Genomic DNA, 15,193 nt, shown 5'->3' on the forward strand with positions numbered 1-15,193 from the left:
AAATTGCTTTTTCAAATGTCCAGGTTTGATGTTTGTAGATAATTTAAGCAGGAGACAATATAAGCTGACCTTTGTTTTATTGATACTAGAGGCTAATGTGTGTTACAAAACAGGAAAGAAGGAGTAGTTGTACGCTGGAAATGTGAAGAAAATGCAGATTTTTGGTTATTAGCTTTCACAGCTGTATTTGCATAGAACTACACTAAAGGCTGGATGACATTTCATGCATGAACTTGATAGAGCATTCTTAAATATATTAATGTTAGAAGAGTACTTAAAGGGGACCTTGAACTGAAAAATCCCTGTCCTTCTTTGGAAAAAAAAAACAAAACTATACTTTCCCTAGGGTATTCTAGCACAAAATATTTCTCTATGAGACAAAGCTTTCTTTGTTATGAAGAATACTGTGACAGCCTATGAAGGGCCCTCCTTTCTGATCACACTTTAACAAAGATCCTGTTGCCCTGAATGTTAAACATTATTGCACAATAGATGTTGCTTTCGTGGAAAACATTAACAAAGCATGAAGCCTCTTGAGGTTTCAAACACCTCTTGGGTTATCGGTTTCCTAGGCCATTTTCTTTTGTGAGGGAACACCTTCCTTGTCAGTGGGGCAAAGACAAACTCTGATTTTTCTATGCTGTGTGAGATAAAAGGAGTTACATTCCCTGGAAAAAACAGAAGAATTCCTGGTGGGGTCCATCACAGTTATCCCATGGTATGAATCTTTGGGAGTTGGATGACAGCAACTCCTTCAAGTTTAGATTGCTTGGTCTTTGTTGTTGCCTTTTCTTTTCTTTTTTTTTTTTTTTTTTTTTATTTTATAATTCACCTACTGCCACAGACCAGGTGCAACATCATTTGTTACTCATAAATGATAATGATGTCTAGTTTTAGTAGGAGTGGAGAGGTTCACAGAGTATATTGAAGGCTTTTGTGTCAATGAGCACTTGTACTTCCAGTTTACAGCAGTTTCAGCACTCAGTTTGCCAACTGTGGAGAACGACATTCTTTTAATTTAAATGTGATTATTAAGAAGACACAGCTGCAAAAGGCACTTTTCTGAAACATTCCAAGGATTATTCCTGCTCTTTTTTCTCCCACTCACCTTCCACAATAGGATTTTACACACTTACATTAGTCGATGTTCTTCAGAAGATCCGCTGGTCCATCTCTGACTGCGTTCAAGAGGGCCAATGGGATCCTGGGGTGCATTAAGAAGGATGTGTACAGCAGATCGAGGAAGTTCTCCTCTGCCTCTACTCTGCCCTGCTGAGACCCCATCTTGTGTACTGTGTTCAGTTTTGGGCTCCCCAGTTTATGAGGGACAGAGATCTGCTCAAGAGAGTCCAGCGGAGGGCTCAAGGATAATTAGGGGACTGGAGCACTGCCTGATGAGGAGAGGCTGAGAGACCTGGGGCTGTTTAGTCTGGAGAAGAGAATACTGAAAAGGGATTAAATAAATGTTTATTAATATCTGAGGGCTGGGGGTCAGGAGAGGGGTGACAGGCTCTGCTCACTTGCTCCCTGCAATAGGACAAGGAGCAATGGATATAAGTTTCAGCACAGGAGGTTCCTGCTGAACACAAGGGGGAACTTCTAAGGGTCAGAGAGCACTGGCACAGGCTTCCCAGAGTCTTTGGAGACTGTCAAGGCCTGTCTGGATGCATTCCTGTGTGACCTGAGCCAAATTCTCCCATGATCTGAGCTCGGTTCTGCTGCGGCAGGGACATTGGACTCGATGATCTGTTTGAGTTCCATCTAACTCCTGACAACCTGTGATCCTGTGACTTTCATCAGAAGTAGAAAATTCTACCTTCCAAAGTGGTGAGATGCAAGCATCAGTTCCTAGGAATATTTTCTAAAACCTCACTTTATACTAAAATGCAGCTGGCCCTGAAAGGGTTTACGAGTGTGACAAGAGCAGAAATTAAAAAGCACTGGGGTGTGAAAATGTATGTCTTTCAGCAGTTTTGGCTCTACCCTCATGTAGTCCCATTCCTGATGATGATGATTGTCAGGAACCTTTCAAAACAGCAAGAACCATCTCTAGAGTATGCCTGTTAAAATCAGAAATCTGAAGTGGAAGTGTGAATATGTGTAGATACCACTCTGGAAAAAAATGCAGTCAGTAGTAGTTGACCTCCTTTTCTTCTGTGCATATCCCATATTACTTGTGTGAACCTCTCAAGCAGAATAGGTCTGTACAGAAAAGGGCTGCAGGATCATTTTGCCTGTCAGTATGAGATATAAATGCTGACTCAAGATAGAACTGTGCTGAACAGATGTGAGAATACAAAAAAAAAAAAAAAGGAAATATTAGGAAAAGGGGTCATTAGTATCATCTTACTCAGAAGCTCTGTCTAAATCATAACATAATCACAGGCACTTTCTAGTAATGATAGCTCAGAGGTTAAAAAAAGAATTCAGTCCTTTACAAATGAAAGTCACTTTGTCATCTAAAGCACAAATTCTTGCAATTGGACAAAATCTGTATGTGTAATGCTACTTTTAGAGACATGTTAGTAAAATATCTGTCAAAAAGCCTGGGCAAAGTCTGGTCTAAAAAGGAAAGGTAAATCTCAAATAAATTTTCCAGGTCTCTTCCCAGAGAGAGTGATTTGCCATTGGAATGGACTGCCCAGGGAGGTGGTGGAGTCACCGTCCCTGGAGGTGTTCAAGAAAAGACTGAATGAGGCACTTAGTGGCATGGTCTAGTTGACAGGATAGGGCTGGGTGCTAGGTTGGACTGGATGATCTTGGAGGTCTCTTCCAACCTGGTTGATTCTATGATTCTATGATAGAGGCTGAAGCCTATATATGGTAGTAGCAATAAAGATCATTTGGGCTGTTGCTTTCTTGAATTTTTTTGCAGATGATGAAGTGGTACCAAAAGGACATGCATTAAAGGTGAGCCTATGCAGGTGTCAGCTCACAGAAAATGTCTTTCCTAGTTTCCTCTCAGGCAAGAAGTTTATAACATGGAAAACAGCATACTGCTTGACTACAAAAGATGGTATTTAGCAGGATTCAGAATGGCATACAGCAGGGTGGGAGCTGAAAGTCATGACGATTTGAGAGTCATATCCAGCTCCCAAACAGCCCAGCTTCTGGCACCTGCTGAGCAAAGGACTGGGTGAAAGTGGGGAGGATTAATGCCTCACACCAAGGCAAGATAGTGCTGACTGGCAGCATCTCCTGATTCCTGTTGACTTTCTGTGGGCACGTTTAACCTGTAATTTGGAAAAGGAAAATACAGTCTGGCACACATTTCCGAAGAGTTGCCAGTTCCAGATCTCCCCACTGCATAGCCTGCCAGAATGGGAGAGATAAGTATCTTACAGAGCAGTATCCACAGCAACAGACCCTGGAATTTTATCTTTTCAATACATATAAAAACCCAAAGAAAATAATTACATTCTTATTTTCCAGCTTTATAATAGTAATAATGACCTTTAGGTCAGCAATTTTTAGCAGCTAATGACTGTCTGGATTTTTCTTTGGCCCTTGGTTTCTCCAGTCAGTCATTAGCAGTGAGGAAAGTGCCTTCTCCAGTGGTCACTTTGGCTTAATCATTACCTTTTCATGCTACAGAATATACCAGCTGGGAAATAAGTCTCTCATATGTGAATGGATCTGTAAAGTGTTCCTTAGGTTTCATTTCTTTGAAAGAATATTCTGTTAGGATGTGAGAGTTTAATTTAAAAGATGATTGAGTGTGATCCTCAGCCCTAGGAAAGGTTAGATCACTCTCAGGATTTGGAATCTGATGAGATAGCTTTGCAGTGATGCCCTTCTTCTTCTGAAGCTGGTTTAAAGCCACAGATTTCAAAAGATTAAACCTAAATAATTTATCAATGTAATCTAGGTTCCTATTCCATTCTTTTGGGTTTGGTGTGCTTTGGAAATTTTATGTGGGTGCAAATATTTTCTCACTCATTTTCTAGGATCATAGAGGAACTGGACCTCTTTTAATTTTTTACTTGAATTTTATGTGTGATTGTTGCTATGCTGAAAGAAGGGTGTGGCAAGAGCTCCTTGAGAGTTAAAAATTGTTTAAAAATCTAAGGGGGGAACAACTCTCCGGAATGCCTGCCCTGCTGTGGCCGTTTGAGCTGATTTTTCTAGCTGAGACACAGGGGAGATGTGAACATTCCAGGGATAGGCCATATAATGGCAACAATAGATAAGTTAATATAATTTCATTGGAGAATCAAGAGCTTAAAGTCTAGAAGCACAGTTTGTTATTCCCCTTTTGCTGGCTTCTGCTGCTTGAGCTGCGCCTGTCTGCCTTCCCTGGCTGCTGTATTGGCTGCTGCTGCTTTTGCTGCTTCACCACCGCTTGACCCCTTCCCCATCTCCCCTAAGGTTATTATATTTTGTTTTCTTCTTTAGTAGTTTATATCTCTTTATACTGTTATATTTACACTATAAGAAATACAGTTTCTTCTTTCCCTGACTTTAAAAAAAAAAAAAATCATCTGTGTCGTGGTGAGTTTATTCTCCTGGGGGGAGAGATCCACCCTAACCCGGAGCATTAATTTTGGTGCCCGACGTGGGCTCAGTTTGTCTAGGTAGTGGATTCCCCACTTCCAAGCACTCTCTCGAATTCAAACCACTGAGAAACTGTATATGTCTTTGCTAAGAACAAGATTCATTTATACCTAGAAATGGCTTTGTCTTGAACTTTATCATAAAACTATGGAGCAGAAATATTTTCTGATCACCCTGTTGGTCGTATTCTTGGTAAAAATTAACCAGATTGTGACAAGACTGGATGTGTGTACACAGACAAACCTTTGAACAGTCTTCAGTTCTTGTGCATTGTTACTCAAGTTATCCTTTAAGCTTTGAGACTTTAAATGCCATTGTTAAAGTAAATACAGTGTTACCTTAAAAAAATGTGAATGTATCTCTCCTTCAGGGTACAGTTGAGCTCGAAAGCCATTGTTTAGGAAATGCAATGCACCGCTTGGAGGATAAATAAATTCACAGGAAAACAATAGTTTTCTAAGTGCATGCGAATGTGTAAAGATTCCTAGCAGCAGTTTAGTGTATGATTATTGCCGAGTAGTGAGGCAGTAGTGAAGTACATCCACTTGAATGGTAAAAGGAAATGTTAATTTCTTCATCAGTAGATTTTAAAATCAGTATAGTGTCCCTTGAGGGTTTGGTATTAAACGTGAGAGTAATATGACTGATGAGCCTAATTTTAATGTTTTGCTGTGAAAGAGATTTAGCACCTGTGTAACAATTATTGGCAATATTAGTGTTTCATTTTGTATCTTGAAGTGGAAACAAGAGAGTGCACATCAAAAGAGCAGGGATCAAGGTTTCCTTTAACACTTTATTTTTTGAGAAAAAGCAGTAAAGTACAGATAGTGTTCCACGAAAGAGCCAGTTGGGAGTCCCATGAGGGTTCAGACTGTGCTTGTGGTTTCCTATATCTCAGAGTGACACTTACTTTTTAAACTGTGGTTTCATTTGTATTTTGAAAATGTGACCATCTCTCTCTAGGCAGGGTTGTGTTGCTTCTAAAAGGCTGGACTTGATAGAGGATTTAAATCTGGTGAAGACTCAGAAATTCCCTTAACAATGAGTTTAAAATCTACACCTTTAAAATAGCTCCACATCTTTAAACCTCAGGCTAGTTGCAGCGTTAAAACAGCTGGCTAACCATTAGTAGAAATGGGGAAAGTCCAAAATAAAGGAGTGACAATACCTGTGTTTCACTCTGTGCTTAAATGGATCTTTTCCTCAGCTTTACAGCTAACCAGTGCAGATTGTTTATAGATTTTAAAGCCAGAAATTAACACTATTCCTCATAGGCAGAATAGAAATGTATGGCAACATTATTAATTCTTTAGCATTGTAATGCCTTCTGGCTCAATGTGTCTGCTGCAGACCAACTGTAAACACCCATTTATCATCCCAACCCTTAATCTGTTCCCAAAAACATCCTTCAGTGGAGAACAGCCTTTTAAAAGGTTTTTGTTGGTTTTTTTTTTTTTTTTTGTTTTTTGTTGTTGTTTTTTTTTTTTGGTTTTTTTTTTTTTTTTTTTTTTTTTGGGATGCTGATTCAAAGATCTTTACAACCTTTGCTGTAACTGAACCTTTAAATGCAAAACGTTGCAAATACTAGTTTGGAGCATTCCTTTAAACAAAAGCCAAACAACAAGCAAACAAAAAAACCCCCACACCTTGATGCCTTCACACAAAGTCTTTTAGTTTTCTTTCACTGGGGTAAGTACACCCAGGACTCGTTGGTACCTGAAGAGCTCTTTTCCCCTTTCAAGTCAACCTAAATTTTGAGTCCTTAGCTTCTCTTAATTTCCTTTGTTAGTTCTAGTTTTTCCATTTTCCTGTGTTCCCATTGCTCAGCAGCAGTCACAGATGCTGCTGATAGAATTCAGCTGCTGAGGAGATACAATCCTGTCCCCCCACTGAAGTTTGTGGGACAAAATTGTTGCCCTTCATCTAATTTTAGCAGCATCCATGGAGTAATTACAGCTATCAGTCTGTCCTGTCGTCTTTCTGCAGCTCCTTCTACCTCCATTGTAACATGAGACAGAGGAGATAGGAGCGCTACAGCAGCTGCTATTGTTTGATCAGTCACACAATCTTTGCTGGAATTTATTTCCCTTGTAGCCTAACTCCTAGAATACACTTGTCATCCATACTTTGCAGCAGGCTTGTATTTGCCCGTAATCACATACCAGCCTGGCAATAGTTTATTGGTAACAAAAAGTACTGCCATTTAAACCCCCAATCTGGAATGGAACTATTTGCAAAACTCTGGAATTGCAGAAATAATAAAGCTGCCATTATTGTATGGGAAGTTTACAGCTTGTTACTAAATATTTACTTAAGCTTAACTATACCTGTACGCCTTCCTTATGTTGTCACATATTGCTTAAGAGACAAACAGACTTCTGATCGCTGTTACTGTAACTTTGATACTTTCATAGACTGGCTGAGGTTGGAAGGGAACTTGAAAGGTCATTTTGTCCAGCTCCTTGCTCAAGCAAGCTGACTAAGCCCAGGCTGCTGAAGATCATCTCCAGATGGCTTTTGTGTTATCTCCAAGGATGGAAATTCCACACAAGCTCTCTGGGAAACCTGTGCCAGTGCTCAGCCAGAACTAGTCCAGGTTTCCCAGCTTGTGGTCTGTTCTTATGTACTAGGAAGTCTATAAACCAGAACTAGTTAAAACAAGTTTGGCATGACTAAGCTCAAGTGTAATGGGTACAGAAAGTACTGCAAATGCTTAGGGATATGCAAACCAGAAAATTTATTTAGTTTTTAATTTTGTGTTGGCTTTTTGCAAGCAGAAAACAGCGATGACCCTCTCTAATTTATTTTTGCCTTTAAATCATCCTTCCTGTATTATTGCCCTGTTCCTAAGAATGGTTGGGTAAAACAGACCCCAGCACTACAAATACAGATGAATTTGCTGCGAACAATAACGTTGCCAAATTCATAGAGGAAGGTCAAACATCCACAAAAGTTTGGGAATTTGTGCTAAAAGTGGCTGGGTGTCTATCCCTTGTTCTTACACACTTGCATGGAATTTCACTGCTCTATGCTGGTATAGGGGGGGCAGGGGAGCTTTGTGTTCTGCTGGATGGTACCACTGAATGCAAATGGTTCTGTGTTGCCCTAAAGACCTTCAGATAAAAACAGATGTTTAGACTCATTTGATGCTTGGCAGATGAGTGTGGTCTTGCTTGGCCATGTAAGGACGTGGTATCCTGTCCTCACATGACCATAGCCTCACATGGGTTCATACTAGCTCATCTCTGCACTCTGACATTGGCCTATGAGCAGACCTTCCTGTGTCACACCTCTATGAACTGGGACACAGCCTGTTGCTCCGAAGAGGGTGTACGATGGTTTTAGGCGTTTAGTATGGTCTTGTGCAACAGAGTTCGGAGGCTAAAGCACTGACAGGATACTACCGGCCTGTCAGGCCCAGCGATGCCGTGGCCAAGCCCGACAGGAGGTCGCAGGTGCCAGGTGAGTACGGGCTGACACCCGGCCCTTCACACCCTCGAAAGCCTCTCGGCTAGAGGCACCTGCTCGCCCCGCCTTGCCGCCTCCATCAACACCCTTGGTGGTGCAGGTGTGATATCGCTCCTGGGGAGCCTGGGCAGGCCTGAGCCTGCGGAGCATCTACATGAGGAGAGTCCGCGCCCCACGGAGCCCGGGACACGCCCGAGGCCGGCGGAAGGGGTGTTTCCGCATGGGCCCGGGCGGGCCGAGGCGGGGGCGCCGGGCGGAGGCTGCTCCTCCCGCGGCCCTCCGCCGCCGCCGCCGCCGCCCGGCCGCGGCCCCCCTGCCCGCCCCTCGCCGCGCGGCAGCCCGACTCGCGTCGCTCCGCGCTGGATTGCTCGTGCCTGCCCGGAGCTGGCGGCTGCCCGGCTGGCGGCGCGGCCAGGCGAGCTCAGCCGAGCGCAGAGGCGGATTTTGAGGAACAATAACAGCGCGGGGAGCGCGGGACTGGCGCGGCCGCCCCGCCCGCCCGCCGCCGCCGCACCATGTACGCCTTTGTGCGGTTCCTGGAGGACAACGTCTGCTACGCGCTGCCTGTCTCCTGCGTGCAAGACTTCAGCCCCACGTCCCAGCTCGACTTTGACAACCAAAAGGTCTACACGGTGTACCGCAACCCCGAAGAGGCGGAGGAGGACGAGGAGAGCCCCGGCGAGTGGGGTGACCGCCTGCTGCTCCATAAGGCCCAGATCCTGGCGCTGGCAGGTGAGGGCGGGCCGGGCTGCGGGGAAAGGGGTGCAGGGGGGCCGGGCCAGGGGCAGCCCCAAATGTCGCCCCCTTCCCGCTGAGGTGGGGGAGGGAATGAAAGAGAGGGAGGGGAGGGGGCGGCATCGCGCCGACACATGCTCAGAGCCCGGGCGGCACATGGCGGACTGGGGGGCGGGGGGGGTGGGAAGGAGGGGAACGGTGAGGCGAGAGGACGGAGATACTGACTGTATATTAAGGGACTTCTACCCCCTACTTCTGGCACTACAGTGGGGGCTGGACGGCCACGGGCCGAGGCAGGGCTCGCTGGGGGTGGATGGGGGGGATCCCACGGGCTGGCTGCTCTCAGCCTTTCAACGCCTCCCCTCTGCGCGAACTCTCAGGTGTGGTGCACCATCGGAGCGGCTCCGGAGCAGCCGTGAGCCTGTGGTAGTAGTACCTGTCCTTATGGTGGTGGGGATGACCTAAAACTTAAAAAAAAAAAAAAAAAAAAAAAGAAAGAAAAAGTTCAGGCTTTCAGGTACAGTGTATTTGTAGCACAGGCAGTAATTACATACTTTGCAGCTTGGCAGCACGTTGCCAAATTAGAGAGGTACTGGCTTACATCTACTTTGTTAGTTGAAGTGACTTCACAAATTGCAAGGCCATAGTGGAACTAGATCTTTAGGTACTTGGATTTGCCACATTTGATTTGTTTCATGTTTAACTTACAAATGTTATCTCCAGATAAGAGGACTAGTTAAAAGAGATAAACCCACGTTTTTGCCATTCAAATGGCCTCAGCCCTCGTGAAAGAGTACTTCTGCTATGTGTCTCCCCAAGTCAAGAGTTTTTGGCATCATGCTGCCTTGAAGACTTCCTGTAGTTTCCTTGCAGCTGCAGAAAAAGGTGCTGCCATAGTCAGAGTTGACATAGAAACAATGTTTGGTGTTTGTAGCAAGTTGCTACCTCCTGTGGATTTGCCCAAGATGGCTGTTGAAAGATGGGGTTGACGGTTTCAAATGTTAGTCTGGGTAGTAAAGAGAATGTTGGGTTCTGATCCTGGCTTTTCCACTTGGGGAGAAATGCTGGTTATGTCTGTTTCCCCAAATATGGAATGGTCTTGAAAGGCTCTGCTGCCTGGTATAATGTATTGAGGCAGCAGTGCTGAGTTCTGGTTTCTAAATAGAGTAACTTGGTGTTCAAGTCCTATAAATCTTAGATTTTAAAATGTTATTTTTACTTTTGAAAACAACAGTTCCTAAACCAGTTCAGCCTGGTGTGGCGAGGTCCATTTGGTCCCTGACTCTGACAGTGACGTGTGCCCTTGTCCTGTAGTGGCCATAAATGGATGCATGGGAGGAAAAAAAAAAAGAGACAGGCAAGCATATATGTCATTTCCCTGTAAAGCTTTTCCAGTTTCTGACTATTCACAACTCCAGGTGTTCAGAACTAATAAACTAGCCTACCAGAGGAGTAGATTCTACTGCTAAGTTTTTGTGGTCCTGTGCCAGCCTGTGTTGTCTGTCCCTTGCCTGTAGTAAAGGGGAGGAGAATTAATCTATGAAATATTTCTTGCAAGTTAATTCTCACATCCACAGAAGACATGATGTCAGCATTCATGGTTTGCTTGACCTCTTCTCAAGTCCAGCTGGACTTCACCTTCCTCTTTCTCACCGGGGGACTGCAACAGCAGTGCCCTTTCTGTTCCTCATGTTCATCTCAACATAGCTGAAGTGTTTCAGAGAAATATTAAGTAGTGGGCATTTTATTCAGCCTTCCAAATTGCCTCAGTTTTCTAGCAGGTGTATCTACTTTGTTCACGTGTTCTAGGCAGAGCCCACATGCACCCAAGAGAAGTGCTCTTCTATGCAGTTTTCCTTCGTTTCGTCTTGCTTGAACCAGAACAAACCAATATGTGTTGTTTCATCCAAAGAGCAAGACTTGATACCTGTATTAGTGATTTGCACTAATTGCTCCCCAGAGATGTTAATTTCTGCAGGAAATTCTCCTGTTGAGTCAGAAACACAAAGAGACATACTGCTATCTTTATTACATCTGTCACATTTCAATATATCTGACTAGATCTGTAATTTATGTGCTCACCTGGACACCAAGTGAATTCTTACTTCTCTGTTTCTTTTCACTCTGCATCATGTAAAAATAATGTAGTTGAATTAAATATGTACTCTATACAAAAGCTTACTTACTTTTGAAGTTGTCACTTTCTCACCAGAATTTTAATACTGGTATTTGGTTTTATTATAGTTGAAAAGCTCCAAGAGGAAGGTTAATCCCTAGCACAATTTTTGATTTGTAGTGGCCAACTCTAATTTAACAGATTATGACAACTTTTTGTTCCAGCAGCACTTCACATATACTAGTATATAACTTTTCATTTGAATGGATTACAGTGTGGTTATTTGTAAGGTCAATAAGGGTACAACATTGCTTTTATATATAAAATATACATAGCTGATTTTGAATTTTAGCAAGGAACCCTTACCTGCACAAATTAGTACATTACTGACTTTCAAAATTTACTAAAATCCTTGATCCAAGGATTCCTCACTAGGAACAGGCTTCAGGATCAAAGTGATGGATATTAAATTAATCAAACAGCACAAAAAAGAGCAAGTAGCTTAATTGTCATCTCTTTTTTGAGCTTGCACCCTATTCTTCTGCAGTTTGAATGGCACCCATTTTTCTTAGATAGATTTAAGAAGGCTGCTCAAGTAAGCAGATATGTACCTATTTATATATCTGTTCACAATCAATCACTGTCCATGCAGTGGGAGTTAATCATAGTCTGAGAAACAGATCTTGGCCTTCCTTTGTAGTGACCTAAAATAAAGGAGGAGCAGAGGAAGAACAGTTGCAAGACATAGCAGAGTAATGATTTTGTCTTTTGAAAAGAGATTTCCTTTTTTGTTTACAGAAATTTATGTTCTTTTCTAACTTTTACCTGTGTGAACTAGGAGTTCACACAGGGCTGAGTATGTGTTCATGCACATAGTATAAAGTTTTATAAGAGCATTGGTTATGTAAAAAGTTCATGAAACAATTGTCCTTGTTTTAAAGTGTCTAGGAGCAGTTCTTTGATCCTTTGTGGCAAGGCTGTGTGGTTGGAGGTCCATACACTCATGAGAAGTGTTGTTGCTGCAGAGAGGAGAGCACTGCTGTAAAGGTCTCACAGATTCAAAAAGAAAAAAAAGGGAAATGTAGAGGACATGCTCAGAGCAGCAAGTAATTGCATAGACTTGGTTTGTTGAGGAGATAAATGCTGTCTTCTTTGGAGTACATCTGTAAGAAGTAATAGGTAGTCATATTAAAGCTGGGTGGTAGATAACTCTTGAGTGTCTGTACACTACTCTTGTGTCTGATTGCTTATGGTTGGGAGCTGCTGATAGTGGTGGCATGTGCTGATCCTAGGAACCTGGGACTTTTTCAAGAGTTAGCTAATGCCTACGGCTCAGTCTAGAAAGCCGAATCTCCCATTAAGACAGTTCACAGGATCACAGGATATTAGGGTTTGGAAGGGACCCAAGGAGATCGAGTCCAACCCCTGCTGCCAGAGCAGGACAGTACTATCTAACACAGATCACAGAGGAACACATCCAGACAGGCCTTGAAAGTCTCCAGAGAAGGAGACTTCACAACCTCTCTGGGGAGCCTATTCCAGTGCTCTGGGACCCTTACAGTAAAGGAGTTTCCCCTTGTGTTGAGCTGGAACCTCCTGTGCTGCAGCTTCCATCCATTGCTCCTTGTCCTATCCCAGGGAGCAAGTGAGCAGAGCCTGTCGTCCCTGTCCCCCCTCCCACCCCCGCCTGGCCCAGCCTTCAGATACTTATAAACATTTATCAAATCTTTTCTCCAGACTAAAATGCCCCAGGTCCCTCAGCCTCTTCTCATAAGCCATGCCCTCCAGTCCCCTAATCATCATCATAGTCCTCTGCTGTACCTTCTCCAGCAGATCCCTGTCCGTCTTCAACTGGGGAGCCCAAAACTGAACAATATTCAAGATGAGGTCTACTGAGGGCAGAGTAGATGGGGAGGAGAACCTCCCTTTATCTGCTGGGTATACTCTTCCTAATATACCCTAGGATCCCATTGGCCTTCATGGCCACAAGGGCACATTGCTGTGCCATGGGTAACTTGTTATCCACCAGGAACCCCCAGGTCCCTCTCCACAGGACTGCTTTCCAGCAGATCACCTCCCAGCCTCTACTGGTGCAGTTTATTATTCCTCCCCAGATGCAGGACTCTGCACTTGTCCTTGTTGAACTTCATCTGGTTCCTCTGTGCCCAGCTCTCCAGTCTGTCCAGGTCTCTCGGGATGGCTGCACAGCCTTCAGCTGTCTCAGCCAAGCCTCCCAGCTTGGTGTCATCAGCAAACTTGCTGAGCAGACACTCTGTGCCCTCATCAATGTCATTGATGAAGATGTTGAAGAGGACTGGCCCTAGCACTGATCCCTGGGGGACACCACTAGTCACAGCTCTCCAGCTGGACCTGGCACCATTGATCACCACCCTATAAACTCTATCTTGCAACCAGTTCTTAACCACCTCACTGTCTGCTCTTCCATCCCACACTTCCTCAGCTTGCTCACTTAAAATGTCATGGGAGACAGTGTCAAAGGCCTTGCTAAGGTCAAGGTCGACTACATCCACTGGTTGAATCTACTCATTCAGTTATGGCATCATAGAATGCTGTCAAGTTAGTTAAGCATGACTTCCCCTTGGTAAATCCATGCTGACTACTTCCAATAGCCTTATTCTCTTCCAAATGCCTTGAGATGCCCTCCAACAGGAGCCGCTCCATCATTTTTCCAGGGATGGAGATGAGGCTGACTGGTCTATAGTTTCCTGGAACCTCTTTCTTGCCCTTTTTGAAGACTGGAGTGACACTGGCTCTCCTCCAGTCCTCCCGCACCTCTCCTGTCTGCCACGATTTGGCAATGATGATGGGAGAGTGGTAGAGTGATATCATCAGCCAGTTGTAGTCCTTCAACCCATAGAAGGTGTATTCAAATGCGTGGTTTGTGCCCTGACAAGTTCAACATTTGCTTAGCAGGCAATTGATAGTATGTAGTCTAAAGGAATAATTTCATTTACTTCTTGAATGGAAAATACAATTGAGCATACTAGAATTTCACTGTGTAGCATCTTTTTGAGGTGGCATGTTAATTGGTCTGTCTTGTTCAGAATACAAAAGTAGCAGATGGCTTTTCAGGAAGAGTTTCGGTCTTTCTGGTCATCTTCACCCTTCCTTTTAATTTTTTTTCTCTTCTGTCCTCAGGATGCTGAAAGACTGGTTTGCTGGTTCCTTTACTTGAAATATATGAGCCACTTGCACATTTTTTTCACAGCTGTCCAATATAGGCACTAGCAGGACTTTGTCTATAGGCATGTGCACCTTACAGAATCTAGCACGATTCTTAGATGCCCCTGTAGGAGCCATTTCTTGCTTTGTAAGGTGGTGAGTGTTAGGTAGAATGAACTGAGGGTCAGGGACTTTTTGAAGTTTGCTGCTTCAGGCTCTGTTGGTTAATAAGTTAATAGTGACTATCTTCTAATTGGAGGCATTGTTTTCTGACTGCAGTGAATAATTACTCTCTGTAGCTGCTACCCTCAACATTTCCCACCTACACAGTTGTAACCAAGGAGCCTCTATCAGATTCTTGAAGCAATTTGCCAGCTACCACAGCAGGCATGTTAATACCTGTGTGTATCTATATTCTTTCTTGCCCCTTTATGAAGTGCTGGCTTCCACTTCTTAGTGAATCGAGTTAGGCTATGTTTTAAATCTTCAAAAGGCTGTGCAACTGCTCGTGAGATCATTTGCCCTGTATTTCACAGAGATGCAAAATGTCCATTCACACAGAACGATTTTAAATGCAATGATTCTAGAACTGAGTTTTGAGTGAGGTTGAAGTTGGACACGCACTAAGAAGTTGAAGCAATCTTTCTCGCTCTGGGTAGTGAATGAAGGAAAAGACCTCTGTCAGGTGCAGAAGTAGGTGGAAATATACAAGATCAGGTCTTATGGAGAATATTAAAATGGTAGGCTAGGAAGTTGGCTTGATGTGTAACTTTAACTTAAAACTTTTGTTGTTATTTTGGTAATCTGATGATTCTTTGTGTATTGCTTGTTTGTTTTTTATTTCCTCCTTGCACTGTTGAGACAGCTTGTGGAATAACATCAGGTCACAGCTGTGGCCACAATGTGCCCATGCTCCATCCCATGTTCATACATAGTCCACATGGTGTATTTCCTTTCCCAGGGCCGTCTGTAGACTGAATGAACTATTGTGGTAGGGACAGCATTTGCTAGCTCTTTGTTCCTAGAAAGCTCTTGGTCTGTCCACTGTCTTGATAAGCAACTCCAGTGGTATGTCAAGGGCCTGAGTTGAAATGGCACCAGGAAAAAAAATCCAAGTGCCTGCAACTGCTTGTTGGG

The 15,193-nt window shown here is 43.6% G+C and overlaps 1 protein-coding gene across 18 annotated transcripts in view; it reads left to right on the plus strand.

Annotated features, from left to right (window-relative positions):
* Positions 1–15,193, plus strand: part of BEND5 (BEN domain containing 5) — a 1,203,882-nt gene that overhangs the window by 676,896 nt on the left and 511,793 nt on the right. Inside the window, exon 1 of one of the 18 annotated variants that reach the window (XM_064147566.1) lies at positions 8,352–8,754. The exons of the other annotated variants lie outside the window; for them this stretch is intronic. Within the exon in view, the coding sequence (XP_064003636.1) occupies positions 8,538–8,754 (217 nt within the window). The 5' untranslated portion in view covers positions 8,352–8,537. Of the gene's footprint in view, positions 1–8,351; positions 8,755–15,193 lie in introns of those variants that run through there. 18 annotated transcript variants of the gene reach the window in all.

This window comes from Pogoniulus pusillus, chromosome 8, assembly GCF_015220805.1.
Source record: "Pogoniulus pusillus isolate bPogPus1 chromosome 8, bPogPus1.pri, whole genome shotgun sequence".
NCBI classification, from domain to species: Eukaryota; Metazoa; Chordata; class Aves; order Piciformes; family Lybiidae; genus Pogoniulus; species Pogoniulus pusillus.